The sequence below is a fragment of the Oncorhynchus masou genome, unplaced genomic scaffold, assembly GCF_036934945.1.
Source record: "Oncorhynchus masou masou isolate Uvic2021 unplaced genomic scaffold, UVic_Omas_1.1 unplaced_scaffold_2048, whole genome shotgun sequence".
Classification (NCBI taxonomy): Eukaryota; Metazoa; Chordata; class Actinopteri; order Salmoniformes; family Salmonidae; genus Oncorhynchus; species Oncorhynchus masou.
In genome coordinates this window covers 27,501-47,680 of record NW_027008536.1, presented here as the reverse complement: position 1 = coordinate 47,680, position 20,180 = coordinate 27,501, and the positions used below count along the sequence as shown (strand labels likewise).

At 55.6% G+C, this 20,180-nt stretch overlaps 1 protein-coding gene across 1 annotated transcript in view; it reads right to left on the bottom strand.

Annotated features, from left to right (window-relative positions):
* Window positions 1-1,499: 1,499 nt before the first annotated feature.
* Window positions 1,500-20,180, bottom strand: part of LOC135532823 (tripartite motif-containing protein 16-like) — a 25,651-nt gene continuing 6,970 nt past the window's right edge. The window contains exons 4-7 of the mRNA XM_064960256.1: window positions 3,701-3,726; window positions 3,099-3,256; window positions 2,914-2,973; window positions 1,500-2,682 (exon numbers count right to left, since the gene is read on the bottom strand). Coding sequence (XP_064816328.1) covers window positions 2,159-2,682; window positions 2,914-2,973; window positions 3,099-3,256; window positions 3,701-3,726 — 768 coding nt within the window. The 3' untranslated portion in view covers window positions 1,500-2,158. The remainder of the gene's footprint in view (window positions 2,683-2,913; window positions 2,974-3,098; window positions 3,257-3,700; window positions 3,727-20,180) is intronic.

The window sequence follows — 20,180 nt, the reverse complement described above, 5'->3', positions numbered from 1 at the left end:
CACTGTCCTCTCCTGCTGGTCAGTGTATCATTCCTGTCCCTCACCATTTCCTCCACTGTCCTCTCCTGCTGGTCAGTGTATCATTCCTGTCCCTCACCATTTCCTCCACTGTCCTCTCCTGCTGGTCAGTCACGCGAAACTTAAGCTGGTCAGTATGGACTGTCAATAGAGAGAGAGACACACACACACACAGACAGAGACAGAGACACACACACACACAGACAGAGACACACACACACACACACACACACACACACACACACAGATGCATTACAGAGAGAACATCAGGTGAAGTTGTGTAGATGAGGGAATATGTGATCAGAACCCCTCCAGTCTGGTTAACACTAAAAGAACCAAGAAGTAGAACAGGTCAGAACCATAGACTATCAATACAGGTACTGTATGTAGAACCATAGTAAAGACCAGTATGGACTATCAATACAGGTACTGTATGTAGAACCATAGTAAAGACCAGTATGGACTATCAATACAGGTACTGTATGTAGAACCATAGTAAAGACCAGTATGGACTATCAATACAGGTACTGTATGTAGAACCATAGTAAAGACCAGTATGGACTATCAATACAGATACTGTATGTAGAACCATAGTAAAGACCAGTATGGACTATCAATACAGATACTGTATGTAGAACCATAGTAAAGACCAGTATGGACTATCAATACAGATACTGTATGTAGAACCATAGTAAAGACCAGTATGGACTATCAATACAGGTACTGTATGTAGAACCATAGTAAAGACCAGTATGGACTATCAATACAGGTACTGTATGTAGAACCATAGTAAAGACCAGTATGGACTATCAATACAGGTACTGTATGTAGAACCATAGTAAAGACCAGTATGGACTATCAATACAGGTACTGTATGTAGAACCATAGTAAAGACCAGTATGGACTATCAATACAGGTACTGTATGTAGAACCATAGTAAAGACCAGTATGGACTATCAATACAGGTACTGTATGTAGAACCATAGTAAAGACCAGTATGGACTATCAATACAGGTACTGTATGTAGAACCATAGTAAAGACCAGTATGGACTATCAATACAAAGTGACCATTTAGAATGAGGCCCAGTTCAATGAGAGGAAGTCTTAACAGAACTGGGGGATGACAGACAGGAAGTGGGGGTGGAGATCTAATATATTTTTGTGCCAAACACTAAAGCATGATATTGTAATAAATCTACACCCTATTCCCTACGTAGAACACTACTTTAGACCTGGTCAGAAGCACCGTAGTGCACTACGTAGGGAATAGGGAACCATTTGGAACAGAGACAGTAATTCCCCTGAACATCTTCCTCTTCCTCATCTGGTTTCTTGAACAGCCCTTCACTCCTCCCCTCTTCCTCCCCTCCTCCCTCTTCATTCTATTCTATCAGCCACACCACTAGCTCACCTCCACACAATACATTTACAAGTTAAAGACACACCTTGGAATAAATAACAAAGGAAAACTATTACTAGATGAAGTTGAGTGTTTTTTATTATTTCCCATCACCATAAATCATATTTAATCACTGAACAGTAGCAGACCTAACTTCATCTGTTCCTGACTCTGGATAGTGGATTAAAAAGACCATCAATCTCCAATGATATTAAAGTACTATTCTGAACATTACTGATATACTGAGTGGCAAGTCAAGATATCTGCTGGTTTTATTGTTTGGTCAACAGCACCACCTGCTGGACAGGTTTAATGTTGCTGGACTGAGCAGTATGGGAGGATGAAAGATGACACATTTAGGGCCGGTTTCCTGGACATCTACATTGAACCTACTGTTTAGGCCAGGACTAGGATTCATCTGTGTCTGGGAAACCAGACCATATAGTTTAGTAGAAAGGAAGTGATACCAGCTTGTAGTGGGCTGACTAGTCCTGAATTGTCCTTTAGTTCCTGGACCATTTTCCATGCAGCTCCAGGTGACAGAGAACACATCAATTAGGACCGAGCCAACAAGCTGATCAATGATACTGAGGAGAATTACATAGAGACAGAGAACCAACTGAGAAAACATATCAACGGTTCTGAATGACAACCAATATACATCAACACCAGACATCATGATTCATGGAAATGTACAATATTAAAACATTGTATTGAATTTTAATTAGTAACAAATAAGTTTACAGTTTAACCAGCTCAGCAGTATCATTATAATCATTGAGATAAAACCCAGGATAGAGGGGCTGAGTAAATGTGGTCTGGACTCTGTGGAGGAGGGTCATTGTGTCAGAGACACTGTAGAAGGACAGAGTACCTGCCTTGTGATCCAGGTACACTCCTACTCTGGAGGACTGAGGGCCTGATACTTTAGTCACAACATGATTGTGTCTGAAACAATAACCATCACTAGAGCACTTTAAACTCCAGGACTTGTTATTGTATCCAAATCCACCATCATTACCTCTCTCTGTTCTGCTGATGTCTTTATATGAGACTGCTGTATCAACACCACCAGTCCTCTCCACCTCCCAGTAACAGCGTCCAGACAGACCCTCTCTACACAGAACCTGCCAGTAGTAGGTGAATCTGTCTGGATGGTCAGGATATGGTTGGACTTGGTCTGTATAGGTCACCTTTCTGTTCCCTTCAGACAGAGAGAGGTCTGTGTGTGCTGTGTTTGGGTCCAGTGTGAGCTGACAGGAATCTGGGAGAAGAGCAGAGACCAACGAGGGGAGTCAGAACAATAAGTTAAGTCAGATACTGTATCTCCCCTGTCTTTGATTAGAGCACAGCAGAGATCAAATATGAGAAATATGAGGAGTCAGATAGAGACCCAGTCTTTGATTAGATCTACTATTGCTATATATTTCTAGAGGGATTGTTAGGAGTGTCAGTAAAAAGAGACTGTTAGTTACTTCACAATAAAGAGACTCACATTGTAACAACTGTTCTCTGGTCTTGGGCTCTGGAGGCAGTACAACATCCACTATATTCACTACAGACACACAAACACATTGACAGAGAGAGGGAATGTTATCATCAGACCATATTCCACATGTATATGACTAGTAGGGAACTTTCAATGGTCTAAAGTTGATGTTCTTATTGTTTTCAACACACCTGTAGTGGAGATCTTGGTCCATTCTCCTTTAAGGAAGTCTTCTAGTTTCTCTCTCAGTTCAGACACAGTCTGACTCACATCTCCAAAGGACTGAAGAGGACGGACAACGATGCTGGGTAAGTCTGAAGATACACTGATACTGGAGAGAGACTGATACCTCTGGAGAGAGAGAGAGAGAGAGACTGATACCTCTGGAGAGAGAGAGAGACTGATACCTGTGGAGAGAGAGAGAGAGAGAGAGAGAGACTGATACCTGTGGAGAGAGAGAGAGAGACTGATACCTGTGGAGAGAGAGAGAGAGACTGATACCTCTGGAGAGAGAGAGAGAGACTTATATCTGTGGAGAGAGAGAGAGAGACTGATACCTGTGGAGAGAGAGAGAGAGAGACTGATACCTGTGGAGAGAGAGAGAGAGAGACTGATACCTGTGGAGAGAGAGAGAGAGAGACTGATACCTGTGGAGAGAGAGAGAGAGAGACTGATACCTGTGGAGAGAGAGAGAGACTGATACCTCTGGAGAGAGAGAGACTGATACCTCTGGAGAGAGAGACTGATACCTCTGGAGAGAGAGACTGATACCTCTGGAGAGAGAGACTGATACCTCTGGAGAGAGAGAGACTGATACCTCTGGAGGGAGAGAGAGAGAGAGAGAGAGACTGATACCTCTGGAGAGAGAGAGAGAGAGAGAGAGAGAGACTGATAACTCTGGAGAGAGAGAGACTGATACCTCTGGAGAGAGAGAGAGAGAGAGAGAGAGACTGATACCTGTGGAGAGAGAGAGAGAGACTGATACCTGTGGAGAGAGAGAGAGACTGATACCTGTGGAGAGAGAGAGAGATACCTCTGGAGAGAGAGAGAGACTGATACCTCTGGAGAGAGAGAGAGACTGATACCTCTGGAGAGAGAGAGACTGATACCTCTGGAGAGAGAGAGAGACTGATACCTCTGGAGAGAGAGAGACTGATACCTCTGGAGAGAGAGAGAGAGAGAGGGGGACTGATACCTCTGGAGAGAGAGAGAATCAGACTGATACCTCTGGAGAGAGAGAGAGAGAGATACCTCTGGAGAGAGAGAGAGAGACCTCTGGAGAGAGAGAGAGAGAGAGAGACTGATACCTCTGGAGAGAGAGAGAGAAAGAGAGACTGATACCTCTGGAGAGAGAGAGAGAGAGAGAGAGAGACTGATACCTGTGGAGAGAGAGAGACTGATACCTGTGGAGAGAGAGAGAGACTGATACCTCTGGAGAGAGAGAGAGAGACTGATACCTCTGGAGAGAGAGAGAGAGAGAGAGAGACTGATACCTCTGGAGAGAGAGAGAGAGACTGATACCTCTGGAGAGAGAGAGAGATACCTCTGGAGAGAGAGACTGATACCTCTGGAGAGAGAGAGAGAGAGAGACTGATACCTCTGGAGAGAGAGAGAGAGAGAGACTGATACCTCTGGAGAGAGAGAGAGAGAGAGAGACTGATACCTCTGGAGAGAGAGAGAGAGAGAGACTGATACCTCTGGAGAGAGAGAGAGAGAGAGAGAGAGACTGATACCTCTGGAGAGAGAGAGAGAGAGAGAGACTGATACCTCTGGAGAGAGAGAGAGAGAGAGAGAGACTGATACCTCTGGAGAGAGAGAGAGAGAGAGAGAGAGAGGACTGATACCTCTGGAGAGAGAGAGAGAGAGAGAGACTGATACCTCTGGAGAGAGAGAGAGAGAGAGAGAGACTGATAGCTCTGGAGAGAGAGAGAGAGACTGATACCTCTGGAGAGAGAGAGAGAGAGAGACCTCTGGAGAGAGAGAGAGAGACTGATACCTCTGGAGAGAGAGAGAGAGACATACCTCTGGAGAGAGAGAGAGAGAGAGACTAATACCTCTGGAGAGAGAGAGAGAGAGAGACTGATACCTCTGGAGAGAGAGAGAGAGAGAGAGAGAGAGGGATACCTCTGGAGAGAGAGAGAGAGAGAGAGACTGATACCTCTGGAGAGAGAGAGAGAGAGAGAGAGACTGACAGGAGAGAGAGAGAGAGAGGACTGATACCTCTGGAGAGAGAGAGAGAGAGACTGATACCTCTGGAGAGAGAGAGAGAGAGAGAGAGAGACTGATACCTCTGGAGAGAGAGAGAGAGAGAGGGACTGATACCTCTGGAGAGAGAGAGAGACTGATACCTCTGGAGAGAGAGAGAGAGACCTCTGGAGAGAGAGAGAGAGAGGGACTGGACCTCTGGAGAGAGAGAGAGAGAGACTGATACCTCTGGAGAGAGAGAGAGAGAGGACTGATACCTCTGGAGAGAGAGAGGGGACTGACAGAGAGAGAGACGGACCTCTGGAGAGAGAGAGAGAGGGACCTCTGGAGAGAGAGAGAGAGAGAGGACGGAGAGAGAGAGAGAGGAGACGGACAGAGAGAGAGAGAGAGACGGAGAGAGAGAGAGAGAGAGACTGATACCTCTGGAGAGAGAGAGAGAGAGACTGATACCTCTGGAGGAGAGAGAGAGAGAGAGGGGACGGACAGAGAGAGAGAGAGAGGGGACGGACAGAGAGAGAGAGAGGGACGGACAGAGAGAGAGAGAGGACGGACGGACAGAGAGAGAGAGGGGACGGACAGAGAGAGAGAGAGGGGACGGACAGAGAGAGAGAGAGAGGAGGGACGGACAGAGAGAGAGAGACGGACAGAGGGACGGACAGAGAGAGAGAGAGAGGGGGACGGACAGAGAGAGAGAGAGGAGGACACAGAGAGAGAGAGAGGGGGACGGACAGAGAGAGAGAGAGGGACGGACAGAGAGAGAGAGGACGGACAGAGAGAGAGAGAGGGGGGACGGACAGAGAGAGAGAGGACAGGGGACGGACAGAGAGAGAGAGAGAGGGGGACGGACAGAGAGAGAGAGAGGGGACGGACAGAGAGAGAGAGAGACAGAGAGGGGACGGACAGAGAGAGAGAGAGGGGGACGGACAGAGAGAGAGAGGGGGACGGACAGAGAGAGAGAGAGGGGACAGACAGAGACGGACAGAGAGAGAGAGAGGGGGACGGACAGAGAGAGAGAGACGGACAGAGAGAGAGAGGGGGACGGACAGAGAGAGAGAGAGGGGGACGGACAGAGAGAGAGAGAGAGGGACGGACAGAGAGAGAGAGAGAGGGGACGGACAGAGAGAGAGAGAGGGGACGGACAGAGAGAGAGAGAGAGAGGGACGGACAGAGAGAGAGAGGGGACGGACAGAGAGAGAGAGAGGGGGGACGGACAGAGAGAGAGAGAGAGAGGGACGGACAGAGAGAGAGAGAGACACGACAGAGAGAGAGAGAGGGGACGGACAGAGAGAGAGAGAGAGGACAGAGAGAGGACGGACAGAGAGAGGGACGGACAGAGAGAGAGGAGGACGGACAGAGAGAGAGACGGACAGAGAGAGAGGACGGACAGAGAGAGAGAGAGAGGGGGACGGACAGAGAGAGAGAGAGAGGGGACGGACAGAGAGAGGAGAGGGGACGGACAGAGAGAGAGAGAGAGAGAGGACAGAGGGAGACGGACAGAGAGAGGACGGACAGAGAGAGAGAGGACAGAGAGAGAGAGACGGACAGACAGAGAGAGAGAGAGAGGGGGACGGACAGAGAGAGAGAGAGAGAGGGGACGGACAGAGAGAGAGAGAGAGAGACGGACAGAGAGAGAGAGAGAGAGGGGACGACAGACAGAGAGAGAGAGAGGGGGACGGACGGACAGAGAGAGAGGACAGAGAGAGAGGGGGGGACGGACAGAGAGAGAGAGAGAGAGGGGGGACGGACAGAGAGAGAGAGAGAGGGGGACGGACAGAGAGAGAGAGACAGAGAGGGGACGGACAGAGAGAGAGAGAGAGAGGGGGACGGACAGACAGAGAGAGAGAGAGAGAGAGGGGGACGGACAGAGAGAGAGAGAGAGAGGGGACGGACAGAGAGAGAGAGGGGGGACGGACAGAGAGAGAGGGGGGACGGACAGAGAGAGAGGGACGGACAGAGGGAGAGACGGACAGAGAGAGAGAGAGAGGGACGGACAGAGGGAGAGAGAGAGGACGGACAGACAGAGAGAGAGGGACGGACAGAGGGAGAGAGAGAGAGGGACGGACAGAGAGAGAGAGAGACGGACAGAGAGAGAGAGAGAGAGAGGGGACGGACAGAGAGAGAGAGAGAGAGGGGGACAGACAGAGAGAGAGAGAGGAGGGAGGGAGAGAGAGAGAGAGGGGGACGGACAGAGAGAGAGAGACGGACAGAGAGAGAGAGAGACGGAGAGGGAGAGAGAGAGGACGGACAGAGGGAGAGAGGGACGGACAGAGGGAGAGAGAGAGAGGGACAGAGGGAGAGAGAGAGAGGGACGGACAGAGAGAGAGAGAGAGGGACGGACAGAGGGAGAGAGGGAGACGGACAGAGGGAGAGAGGGGGACGGACAGAGGGAGAGAGGGGGACGGACAGAGAGAGAGGGGGGACGGACAGAGAGAGACAGAGAGAGAGGGGGACAGAGAGAGAGAGGGGACGGACAGAGAGAGAGGGGGACGGACAGAGAGAGAGAGGGGACGGACAGAGAGAGAGAGAGAGGGACGGACAGAGAGAGAGAGAGGGGGACGGACAGAGAGAGAGAGAGAGAGAGGGACGGACAGAGAGAGAGAGAGAGGGGAGGGACGGACAGAGAGAGAGAGAGGGACAGACAGAGAGAGAGAGACGGACAGAGAGAGAGACGGACAGAGAGAGAGAGAGAGAGGGAGGGACAGAGAGAGAGAGAGAGAGGGACGGACAGAGAGAGAGAGAGAGGGAGGGACAGAGAGAGAGAGAGGGGAGGGACAGAGAGAGAGAGAGAGAGGGGACGGACAGAGAGAGAGAGAGAGGGGGACGGACAGACAGACAGACAGAGAGGGAGGGACAGAGAGAGCGAGGGACGGACAGACAGAGGGACAGGACAGAGAGGGACGGACAGACAGAGGGACGGACAGACAGAGGGACGGACAGACAGAGAGGGGACGGACAGACAGGACAGAGAGGGACGGACAGACAGAGGGACAGACAGACAGAGGGACGGACAGACAGAGAGACAGACAGACAGAGGGACAGACAGAGAGAGGGACGGACAAAGAGAGCGAGAGGGACGGACAGAGAGAGAGAGGGACGGACAGAGAGAGAGAGGGACGGACAGAGAGAGAGAGGGACGGACAGAGAGAGAGAGAGGGACGGACAGAGAGAGAGAGAGGGACGGACAGACAGACAGAGAGAGGGACAGAGACAGAGATAGGGACGGACGGACAGACAGAGGGACGGACGGACAGACAGACAGAGAGAGAGGGACGGACAGACCAACAGAGAGAGAGGGACGGACGGACAGACAGAGGGACGGACAGAGGGACGGACAGACAGACAGAGGGACGGACGGACAGACAGATAGGGACGGACAGGCAGACAGATAGGGACGGACAGGCAGACAGATAGGGACGGACGGACGGACCAACAGAGAGAGAGGGACGGACGGACAGACAGAGGGACGGACAGAGGGACGGACAGACAGAGGGACGGACAGAGGGACGGACAGACAGACAGAGGGACGGACGGACAGACAGATAGGGACGGACAGGCAGACAGATAGGGACGGACAGGCAGACAGATAGGGACGGACGGACGGACCAACAGAGAGAGAGGGACGGACAGAGGGACGGAAAGACAGACGGACGGACAGACAGACAGAGGGACGGACGGACAGACAGACAGAGAGATAGGGACGGACAGACAGAGAGAGAGGGACGGACAGACAGACAGAGGGACGGACAGGCAGACAGAGGGACGGACAGGCAGACAGAGGGACGGACAGGCAGACAGAGGGACGGACGGACAGACAGAGAGGGACGGACGGACAGACAGAGAGGGACGGACGGACAGACAGAGAGGGACGGACAGACAGACAGAGAGGGACGGACAGACAGACAGACAGAGAGGGACGGACAGACAGACAGAGAGGGACGGACAGACAGACAGAGGAGAGGGACGGACAGACAGAGAGAGAGGGACGGACAGGCAGACAGAGAGAGAGGGACGGACAGACCAACAGAGAGAGAGGGACGGACAGAGGGACGGAAAGACAGACGGACGGACAGAGACAGAGGGACAGGCAGACAGAGGGACGGACAGGCAGACAGAGAGAGAGAGAGGGACGGACAGACCAACAGAGAGAGAGGGACGGACGGACAGACAGAGAGGGACGGACAGACAGACAGAGAGGGACGGACAGACAGACAGACAGACGGACAGACAGACAGAGAGGGACGGACAGACAGACAGACAGAGAGGGACGGACAGACAGACAGACAGAGAGGGACGGACAGACAGACAGAGGAGAGGGACGGACAGACAGACAGAGGAGAGGGACGGACAGAGAGAGAGACGGACAGAGAGAGAGAGAGAGAGAGGGACGGACAGAGAGAGAGAGCGAGGGACGGACAGACAGAGGGACGGACAGACAGAGGGACAGGACAGACAGAGAGAGAGAGGGAGGGACAGAGAGAGAGAGGGACGGACGGACAGACAGAGGGACGGACAGACAGACAGAGGGACGGACAGACAGAGGGACGGACAGACAGAGGGACGGACAGACAGACAGAGAGAGGGACGGACAGACAGACAGAGAGAGGGACGGACAGGCAGACAGACAGAGAGAGGGACGGACAGGCAGACAGAGAGAGAGGGACGGACAGACCAACAGAGAGAGAGGGACGGACGGACAGACAGAGAGGGACGGACAGACAGACAGAGAGAGAGGGACTGACAGACAGACAGACGGACAGACAGACAGAGAGGGACGGACAGACAGAGAGGGACGGACAGACAGAGAGGGACGGACAGACAGACAGAGAGGGACGGACAGACAGAGAGGGACGGACAGACAGACAGAGGAGAGGGACGGACAGACAGACAGAGGAGAGGGACGGACAGAGAGAGAGACGGACAGAGAGAGAGAGAGGGGGACGGACAGACAGAGGGATGGACAGACAGACAGACAGACAGACAGACAGACAGAGAGGGAGGGACAGAGAGAGCGAGGGACGGACAGACAGAGAGAGAGAGGGAGGGACAGAGAGAGAGGGACAGAGAGAGAGAGGGACGGACAGACAGAGGGACGGACAGACAGACAGAGAGAGGGACGGACAGACAGACAGACAGACAGAGGGACGGACAGACAGACAGACAGAGAGAGAGAGGGACGGACAGACAGACAGACAGAGAGAGAGAGAGGGACGGACAGACAGACAGAGAGAGGGACGGACAGACAGACAGAGAGAGGGACGGACAGACAGACAGACAGATAGGGACGGACAGACAGACAGAGAGATAGGGACGGACAGGCAGACAGAGAGAGAGGGACGGACAGACAGACAGACAGAGAGGGACGGACAGGCAGACAGAGAGATAGGGACGGACAGGCAGACAGAGAGATAGGGACGGACAGACAGACAGAGAGAGAGGGAATGACAGACAGACAGAGAGATAGGGACGGACAGGCAGACAGAGAGAGAGGGACGGACAGGCAGACAGAGAGAGAGGGACGGACAGGCAGACAGAGAGGGACGGACAGACCAACAGAGGGACGGACAGAGGGACGGACAGACAGAGGGACGGACAGAGACAGACGGGACAGAGAGAGGGACGGACAGACAGACAGAGAGAGAGAGGGACGGACAGACAGACAGACAGAGAGAGAGAGGGACGGACAGACAGACAGACAGAGAGAGAGAGAGGGACGGACAGACAGACAGAGAGAGGGACGGACAGACAGACAGAGAGAGGGACGGACAGACAGACAGAGAGAGGGACGGACAGACAGACAGACAGATAGGGACGGACAGACAGACAGACAGATAGGGACGGACAGGCAGACAGAGAGAGAGGGACGGACAGACAGACAGACAGAGAGGGACGGACAGGCAGACAGAGAGATAGGGACGGACAGGCAGACAGAGAGAGAGGGACGGACAGACAGACAGAGAGAGAGGGACGGACAGACAGACAGAGAGATAGGGACGGACAGGCAGACAGAGAGAGAGGGACGGACAGGCAGACAGAGAGAGAGGGACGGACAGGCAGACAGAGAGGGACGGACAGACCAACAGAGGGACGGACAGAGGGACGGACAGACAGAGGGACGGACAGACAGACGGACGGACAGAGAGAGGGACGGACAGACAGACAGACAGAGAGAGGGACGGACAGACAGACAGACAGAGAGAGAGAGAGGGACGGACAGACAGACAGACAGAGAGAGAGAGAGGGACGGACAGACAGACAGAGAGAGGGACGGACAGACAGACAGACAGAGGGACGGACAGACAGACAGAGAGATAGGGACGGACAGACAGACAGAGAGATAGGGACGGACAGACAGACAGAGAGATAGGGACGGACAGACAGACAGAGAGATAGGGACGGACAGGCAGACAGAGAGAGAGGGACGGACAGACCAACAGAGAGAGAGGGACGGACAGACCAACAGAGGGACGGACAGAGGGACGGACAGACAGAGGGACGGACTGACAGACAGAGAGGGACGGACGGACAGACAGAGGGACGGACAGAGGGACGGACAGACAGAGGGACGGACAGACAGACAGAGAGAGAGGGACGGACAGACGAACAGAGAGAGAGGGACGGACAGACAGACAGAGAGAGAGGGACGGACAGACGAACAGAGAGAGAGGGACGGACAGACCAACAGAGAGAGAGGGACGGACGGACGGACAGACAGAGGGACAGACAGACAGACAGACAGAGGGACGGACAGACAGAGGGACGGACAGACAGAGGGACGGACAGACAGAGGGACGGACAGACAGAGGGACGGACAGACAGAGAGGGATGGACAGACAGACAGAGAGGGATGGACAGGCAGAGGGACGGACAGAGAGAGAGAGAGAGGGACAGAGAGAGAGAGAGGGGGACGGACAGAGAGAGAGAGGGGGACGGACAGAGAGAGAGAGAGAGGGGGGACGGACAGAGAGAGAGAGAGGACGGACGGACAGAGAGAGAGAGAGAGAGGGGACGGACAGAGAGAGAGAGAGAGGGGGACGGACAGAGAGAGAGAGGGGGACGGACAGAGAGAGAGAGAGGGGACGGACAGAGAGAGAGAGAGAGAGGGGGACGGACAGAGAGAGAGAGAGAGAGGGGGACGGACAGAGAGAGAGAGAGAGAGAGACGGACAGAGAGAGAGAGAGAGAGAGAGGGGGGACAGAGAGAGAGAGAGAGGGGACGGACGGACAGAGAGAGAGAGACAGGACAGAGAGAGAGGGGGGACGGACAGAGAGAGAGGGGACGGACAGAGAGAGAGAGGGGGACGGACAGAGAGAGAGACGGGGAGACAGAGAGAGAGAGGGGGACGGACAGAGAGAGAGGGGGGACAGACAGAGAGAGAGAGACGGACAGAGAGAGAGAGACGACAGAGAGAGAGAGAGAGAGGGGGACGGACAGACAGACAGACAGAGAGAGAGAGGACGGACAGACAGACAGAGAGAGGGACGGACAGACAGACAGAGAGAGGGACGGACAGACAGACAGACAGATAGGGACGGACAGACAGACAGAGAGATAGGGACGGACAGGCAGACAGAGAGAGAGGGACGGACAGACAGACAGACAGAGAGGGACGGACAGGCAGACAGAGAGATAGGGACGGACAGACAGACAGAGAGAGAGGGACGGACAGACAGAGGGACGGACAGACAGACGGACGGACAGAGAGAGGGACGGACAGACAGACAGACAGAGAGAGGGACGGACAGACAGACAGACAGAGAGAGAGAGGGACGGACAGACAGACAGACAGAGAGAGAGAGAGGGACGGACAGACAGACAGAGAGAGGGACGGACAGACAGACAGAGAGAGGGACGGACAGACAGACAGACAGATAGGGACGGACAGACAGACAGAGAGATAGGGACGGACAGGCAGACAGAGAGAGAGGGACGGACAGACAGACAGAGAGGGACGGACAGGCAGACAGAGAGATAGGGACGGACAGGCAGACAGAGAGATAGGGACGGACAGACAGACAGAGAGAGAGGGACGGACAGACAGACAGAGAGATAGGGACGGACAGGCAGACAGAGAGAGAGGGACGGACAGGCAGACAGAGAGAGAGGGACGGACAGGCAGACAGAGAGGGACGGACAGACCAACAGAGGGACGGACAGAGGGACGGACAGACAGAGGGACGGACAGACAGACGGACGGACAGAGAGAGGGACGGACAGACAGACAGACAGAGAGAGGGACGGACAGACAGACAGACAGAGAGAGAGAGAGGGACGGACAGACAGACAGAGAGAGGGACGGACAGACAGACAGACAGACAGAGGGACGGACAGACAGACAGAGAGATAGGGACGGACAGGCAGACAGAGAGATAGGGACGGACAGACAGACAGAGAGATAGGGACGGACAGACAGACAGAGAGATAGGGACGGACAGACAGACAGACAGACAGAGGGACGGACAGACAGACAGAGAGATAGGGACGGACAGGCAGATAGAGAGAGAGGGACGGACAGACCAACAGAGAGAGAGGGACGGACAGACCAACAGAGGGACGGACAGAGGGACGGACAGACAGAGGGACGGACTGACAGACAGAGAGGGACGGACGGACAGACAGAGGGACGGACAGAGGGACGGACAGACAGAGGGACGGACAGACAGACAGAGAGAGAGGGACGGACAGACGAACAGAGAGAGAGGGACGGACAGACCAACAGAGAGAGAGGGACGGACGGACGGACAGACAGAGGGACAGACAGACAGAGGACAGAGGGACAGGACAGACAGAGGGACGGACAGACAGAGGGACGGACAGACAGAGGGACGGACAGACAGAGGGACGGACAGACAGAGGGACGGACAGACAGAGAGGGATGGACAGACAGACAGAGAGGGATGGACAGGCAGAGGGACGGACAGAGAGAGAGAGAGGGGGACGGACAGAGAGAGAGAGAGAGAGACGGAGAGGAGGGACGGACAGAGAGAGAGAGAGAGACGGACAGAGAGAGAGAGGAGACGGACAGACAGAGAGAGAGAGAGGGGGGACGGACAGAGAGAGAGAGAGAGAGGGGGACGGACAGAGAGAGAGAGAGGGACGGACAGAGAGAGAGAGAGAGGGGGGACGGACAGAGAGAGAGAGAGAGGGGGACGGACAGAGAGAGAGAGAGAGAGGGGGACGGACAGAGAGAGAGAGAGAGAGAGGGGGACGGACAGAGAGAGAGAGAGAGAGGACAGACGGACAGAGAGAGAGAGAGGAGGACAGAGAGAGAGAGAGAGAGAGAGGGGGGACGGACAGACAGAGAGAGAGAGGGGACGGACAGAGAGAGAGAGAGAGAGGGGGGACGGACAGAGAGAGAGAGAGAGAGGGGGGACGGACAGAGAGAGAGAGAGAGAGAGGGGGACGGACAGAGAGAGAGAGAGAGAGAGAGGGGACGGACAGAGAGAGAGAGAGAGGGGGACGGACAGAGAGAGAGAGAGAGGGGGACGGACAGAGAGAGAGAGGAGGGACGGACAGAGAGAGAGGGGGACGGACAGACAGAGAGAGAGAGGGGACGGACAGAGAGAGAGAGGGGGGACGGACAGAGAGAGAGGAGAGAGAGGGGGGACGGACAGAGAGAGAGAGAGAGAGAGGGGACGGACAGAGAGAGAGAGAGAGAGGGGGACGGACAGAGAGAGAGAGAGAGGGGACGGACAGAGAGAGAGAGAGAGGGGACGGACAGAGAGAGAGGGGGGACGGACAGAGGGGGACGGACAGAGAGAGGACGGACAGACAGAGAGAGAGGGGGACGGACAGAGAGAGAGGAGGGGACGGACAGACAGAGAGAGAGAGAGGGACAGAGAGAGAGAGAGAGAGGGACGGACAGAGAGAGAGAGAGAGAGGGGACGGACAGAGAGAGAGAGAGAGAGGGACGGACAGAGAGAGAGAGAGAGAGGGACGGACAGAGGACGGACAGAGAGAGAGAGAGAGGGACGGACAGAGAGAGAGAGAGACGGACAGAGAGAGAGAGAGAGAGGGACGGACAGAGAGAGAGAGAGAGAGGGACGGACAGAGAGAGAGAGAGAGAGGGAGGGACAGAGAGAGAGAGAGAGAGGGAGGGACAGAGAGAGAGAGAGAGGGGGACGGACAGACAGACAGACAGAGAGGGAGGGACAGAGAGAGCGAGGGACGGACAGACAGAGGGACAGGACAGAGAGGGACGGACAGAGGGACACAGACAGAGACGGACAGACAGAGGGACGGACAGACAGAGGGACGGACAGACAGAGGGACGGACAGACAGAGGGACGGACAGACAGAGGGACGGACAGACAGAGGGACGGACAGACAGAGGGACGGACAGAGAGAGGGACGGACAAAGAGAGCGAGAGGGACGGACAGAGAGAGAGAGGGACGGACAGAGAGAGAGAGGGACGGACAGAGAGAGAGAGACGGACAGAGAGAGAGAGAGGACAGAGAGAGAGAGAGGGACGGACAGACAGACAGAGAGAGGGACAGACAGACAGAGATAGGGACGGACGGACAGACAGAGGGACGGACGGACAGACAGACAGAGAGAGAGGGACGGACAGACCAACAGAGAGAGAGGGACGGACGGACAGACAGAGGGACGGACAGAGGGACGGACAGACAGACAGAGGGACGGACGGACAGACAGATAGGGACGGACAGGCAGACAGATAGGGACGGACAGGCAGACAGATAGGGACGGACGGACGGACAGACAGAGAGAGGGGACGGACGGACAGACAGAGGGACGGACAGAGGGACGGACAGACAGAGGGACGGACAGAGGGACGGACAGACAGACAGAGGGACGGACGGACAGACAGATAGGGACGGACAGGCAGACAGATAGGGACGGACGGACGGACCAACAGAGAGAGAGGGACGGACAGAGGGACGGAAAGACAGACGGACGGACAGACAGACAGAGGGACGGACGGACAGACAGACAGAGAGATAGGGACGGACAGACAGAGAGAGAGGGACGGACAGACAGAGAGAGAGGGACGGACAGACAGACAGAGGGACGGACAGGCAGACAGAGGGACGGACAGGCAGACAGAGGGACGGACAGGCAGACAGAGGGACGGACAGGCAGACAGAGGGACGGACAGGCAGACAGAGAGAGAGGGACGGACGGACAGACAGAGAGGGACGGACGGACAGACAGAGAGGGACGGACAGACAGACAGAGAGGGACGGACAGACAGACAGACAGAGAGGGACGGACAGACAGACAGAGGAGAGGGACGGACAGACAGAGAGAGAGGGACGGACAGGCAGACAGAGAGAGAGGGACGGACAGACCAACAGAGAGAGAGGGACGGACAGAGGGACGGAAAGACAGACGGACGGACAGACAGAGGGACGGACAGACAGAGGGACGGACAGACAGAGGGACGGAAAGACAGACGGACGGACAGAGACAGAGGGACAGGCAGACAGAGGGACGGACAGGCAGACAGAGAGAGAGGGACGGACAGACCAACAGAGAGAGAGGGACGGACGGACAGACAGAGAGGGACGGACAGACAGACAGAGAGGGACGGACAGACAGACAGACAGACGGACAGACAGACAGAGAGGGACGGACAGACAGACAGACAGAGAGGGACGGACAGACAGACAGACAGAGAGGGACGGACAGACAGACAGAGGAGAGGGACGGACAGACAGACAGAGGAGAGGGACGGACAGAGAGAGAGACGGACAGAGAGAGAGAGGGACGGACAGAGAGAGAGAGCGAGGGACGGACAGACAGAGGGACGGACAGACAGAGGGACAGGACAGACAGAGAGAGAGAGGGAGGGACAGAGAGAGAGAGGGACGGACGGACAGACAGAGGGACGGACAGACAGAGGGACGGACAGACAGAGGGACGGACAGACAGACAGACAGAGAGAGGGACGGACAGGCAGACAGAGAGGGACGGACAGACAGACAGAGAGAGAGGGACTGACAGACAGACAGACGGACAGACAGACAGAGAGGGACGGACAGACAGAGAGGGACGGACAGACAGACAGAGAGGGACGGACAGACAGAGAGGGACGGACAGACAGACAGAGGAGAGGGACGGACAGACAGACAGAGGAGAGGGACGGACAGAGAGAGAGACGGACAGAGAGAGAGAGAGGGGGACGGACAGACAGAGGGATGGACAGACAGACAGACAGACAGACAGACAGACAGACAGACAGACAGAGAGGGAGGGACAGAGAGAGCGAGGGACGGACAGACAGAGAGAGAGAGGGAGGGACAGAGAGAGAGGGACAGAGAGAGAGAGGGACGGACAGACAGAGGGACGGACAGACAGACAGACAGAGAGAGGGACGGACAGACAGACAGACAGACAGAGGGACGGACAGACAGACAGACAGAGAGAGAGAGGGACGGACAGACAGACAGACAGAGAGAGAGAGAGGGACGGACAGACAGACAGAGAGAGGGACGGACAGACAGACAGAGAGAGGGACGGACAGACAGACAGACAGATAGGGACGGACAGGCAGACAGAGAGAGAGGGACGGACAGACAGACAGAGAGGGACGGACAGGCAGACAGAGAGATAGGGACGGACAGGCAGACAGAGAGAGAGGGACGGACAGACAGACAGAGAGAGAGGGACGGACAGACAGACAGAGAGATAGGGACGGACAGGCAGACAGAGAGAGAGGGACGGACAGGCAGACAGAGAGAGAGGGACGGACAGGCAGACAGAGAGGGACGGACAGACCAACAGAGGGACGGACAGAGGGACGGACAGACAGAGGGACGGACAGACAGAGGGACGGACAGACAGACGGACGGACAGAGAGAGGGACGGACAGACAGACAGACAGAGAGAGGGACGGACAGACAGACAGACAGAGAGAGAGAGAGGGACGGACAGACAGACAGAGAGAGGGACGGACAGACAGACAGACAGACAGAGGGACGGACAGACAGACAGAGAGATAGGGACGGACAGACAGACAGAGAGATAGGGACGGACAGACAGACAGAGAGATAGGGACGGACAGACAGACAGAGAGATAGGGACGGACAGGCAGACAGAGAGAGAGGGACGGACAGACCAACAGAGAGAGAGGGACGGACAGACCAACAGAGAGAGAGGGACGGACAGACCAACAGAGGGACGGACAGAGGGACGGACAGACAGAGGGACGGACAGACAGACAGAGAGATAGGGACGGACAGACAGACAGAGAGATAGGGACGGACAGACAGACAGAGAGAGGGACGGACAGACAGACAGAGAGAGAGGGACGGACAGGCAGACAGAGAGAGAGGGACGGACAGACAGAGAGAGAGGGACGGACAGACCAGAGGGACGGACAGAGGGACGGACAGACAGAGGGACGGACTGACAGACAGAGAGGGACGGACAGACAGACAGAGGGGACGGACAGAGGGACAGACAGACAGAGGGACGGACAGACAGACAGAGAGAGAGGGACGGACAGACAGAGAGAGGGGACGGACGGACAGACAGGACAGAGGGACGGACAGACAGAGGGACGGACAGACAGACAGAGAGATAGGGACGGACAGGCAGACAGAGAGAGAGGGACGGACAGGCAGACAGAGAGAGAGGGACGGACAGACCAACAGAGAGAGAGGGACGGACGGACGGACAGACAGAGGGACAGACAGACAGACAGAGGGACGGACAGACAGAGGGACGGACAGACAGAGGGACGGACAGACAGAGGGACGGACAGACAGAGGGACGGACAGACAGAGGGACGGACAGACAGAGAGGGGTGGACAGACAGACAGACAGAGCGGGATGGACAGACAGACAGACAGAGCGGGATGGACAGACAGACAGAGCGGGATGGACAGACAGACAGACAGAGAGGGATGGACAGACAGACAGACGGACAGACAGACAGAGAGGGACGGACAGACAGAGAGGGACGGACAGACAGACAGAGAGGGACGGACAGACAGAGAGGGACGGACAGACAGACAGAGGAGAGGGACGGACAGACAGACAGAGGAGAGGGACGGACAGAGAGAGAGAGGACAGAGAGAGAGGACGGGGACGGACAGACAGAGGGAGGACAGACAGACAGACAGACAGACAGACAGACAGACAGACAGAGAGGGACGGACAGAGAGAGCGAGACGGACAGACAGAGAGAGAGAGAGGGAGGGACAGACAGAGAGACAGAGAGACAGAGGACGGACAGACAGAGACAGACGGACAGACAGACAGACAGAGAGGGACGGACAGACAGACAGACAGAGAGAGACGGACGGACAGACAGACAGACAGAGAGAGAGAGGACGGACAGACAGACAGACAGAGAGAGGAGGGACGGACAGACAGACAGAGAGAGACGGACAGACAGACAGAGAGAGGGACGGACAGACAGACAGACAGATAGGGACGGACAGGCAGACAGAGAGAGAGGGGACAGACAGACAGACAGAGAGGGACGGACAGGCAGACAGAGAGAGAGGGACGGACAGGCAGACAGAGAGAGAGGGACGGACAGACCAACAGAGAGAGAGGGACGGACGGACAGACAGACAGAGAGAGGGACGGACAGGCAGACAGAGAGAGAGGGACGGACAGACCAACAGAGAGAGAGGGACGGACAGTCATACAGAGAGTGACGGACAGACAAACAGAGGGACGGACAGAGGGACGGACAGACAGAGTGACGGACAGACAGACGGACGGACAGAGAGAGGACGGACAGACAGACGGACAGAGAGAGGGACGGACAGACAGACAGACAGAGAGAGGGACGGACAGACAGACAGAGAGAGGGACGGACAGACAGACAGACAGACAGAGGGACGGACAGACAGACAGAGAGATAGGGACGGACAGACAGACAGAGAGATAGGGACGGACAGACAGACAGAGAGATAGGGACGGACAGACAGACAGAGAGATAGGGACGGACAGACAGACAGAGAGAGAGGGACGGACAGACAGACCAGAGAGAGAGGGACGGACAGACCAACAGAGAGAGAGGGACGGACAGACAGACAGAGGGACGGACAGAGGGACGGACAGACAGAGGGACGGACAGACAGACAGAGAG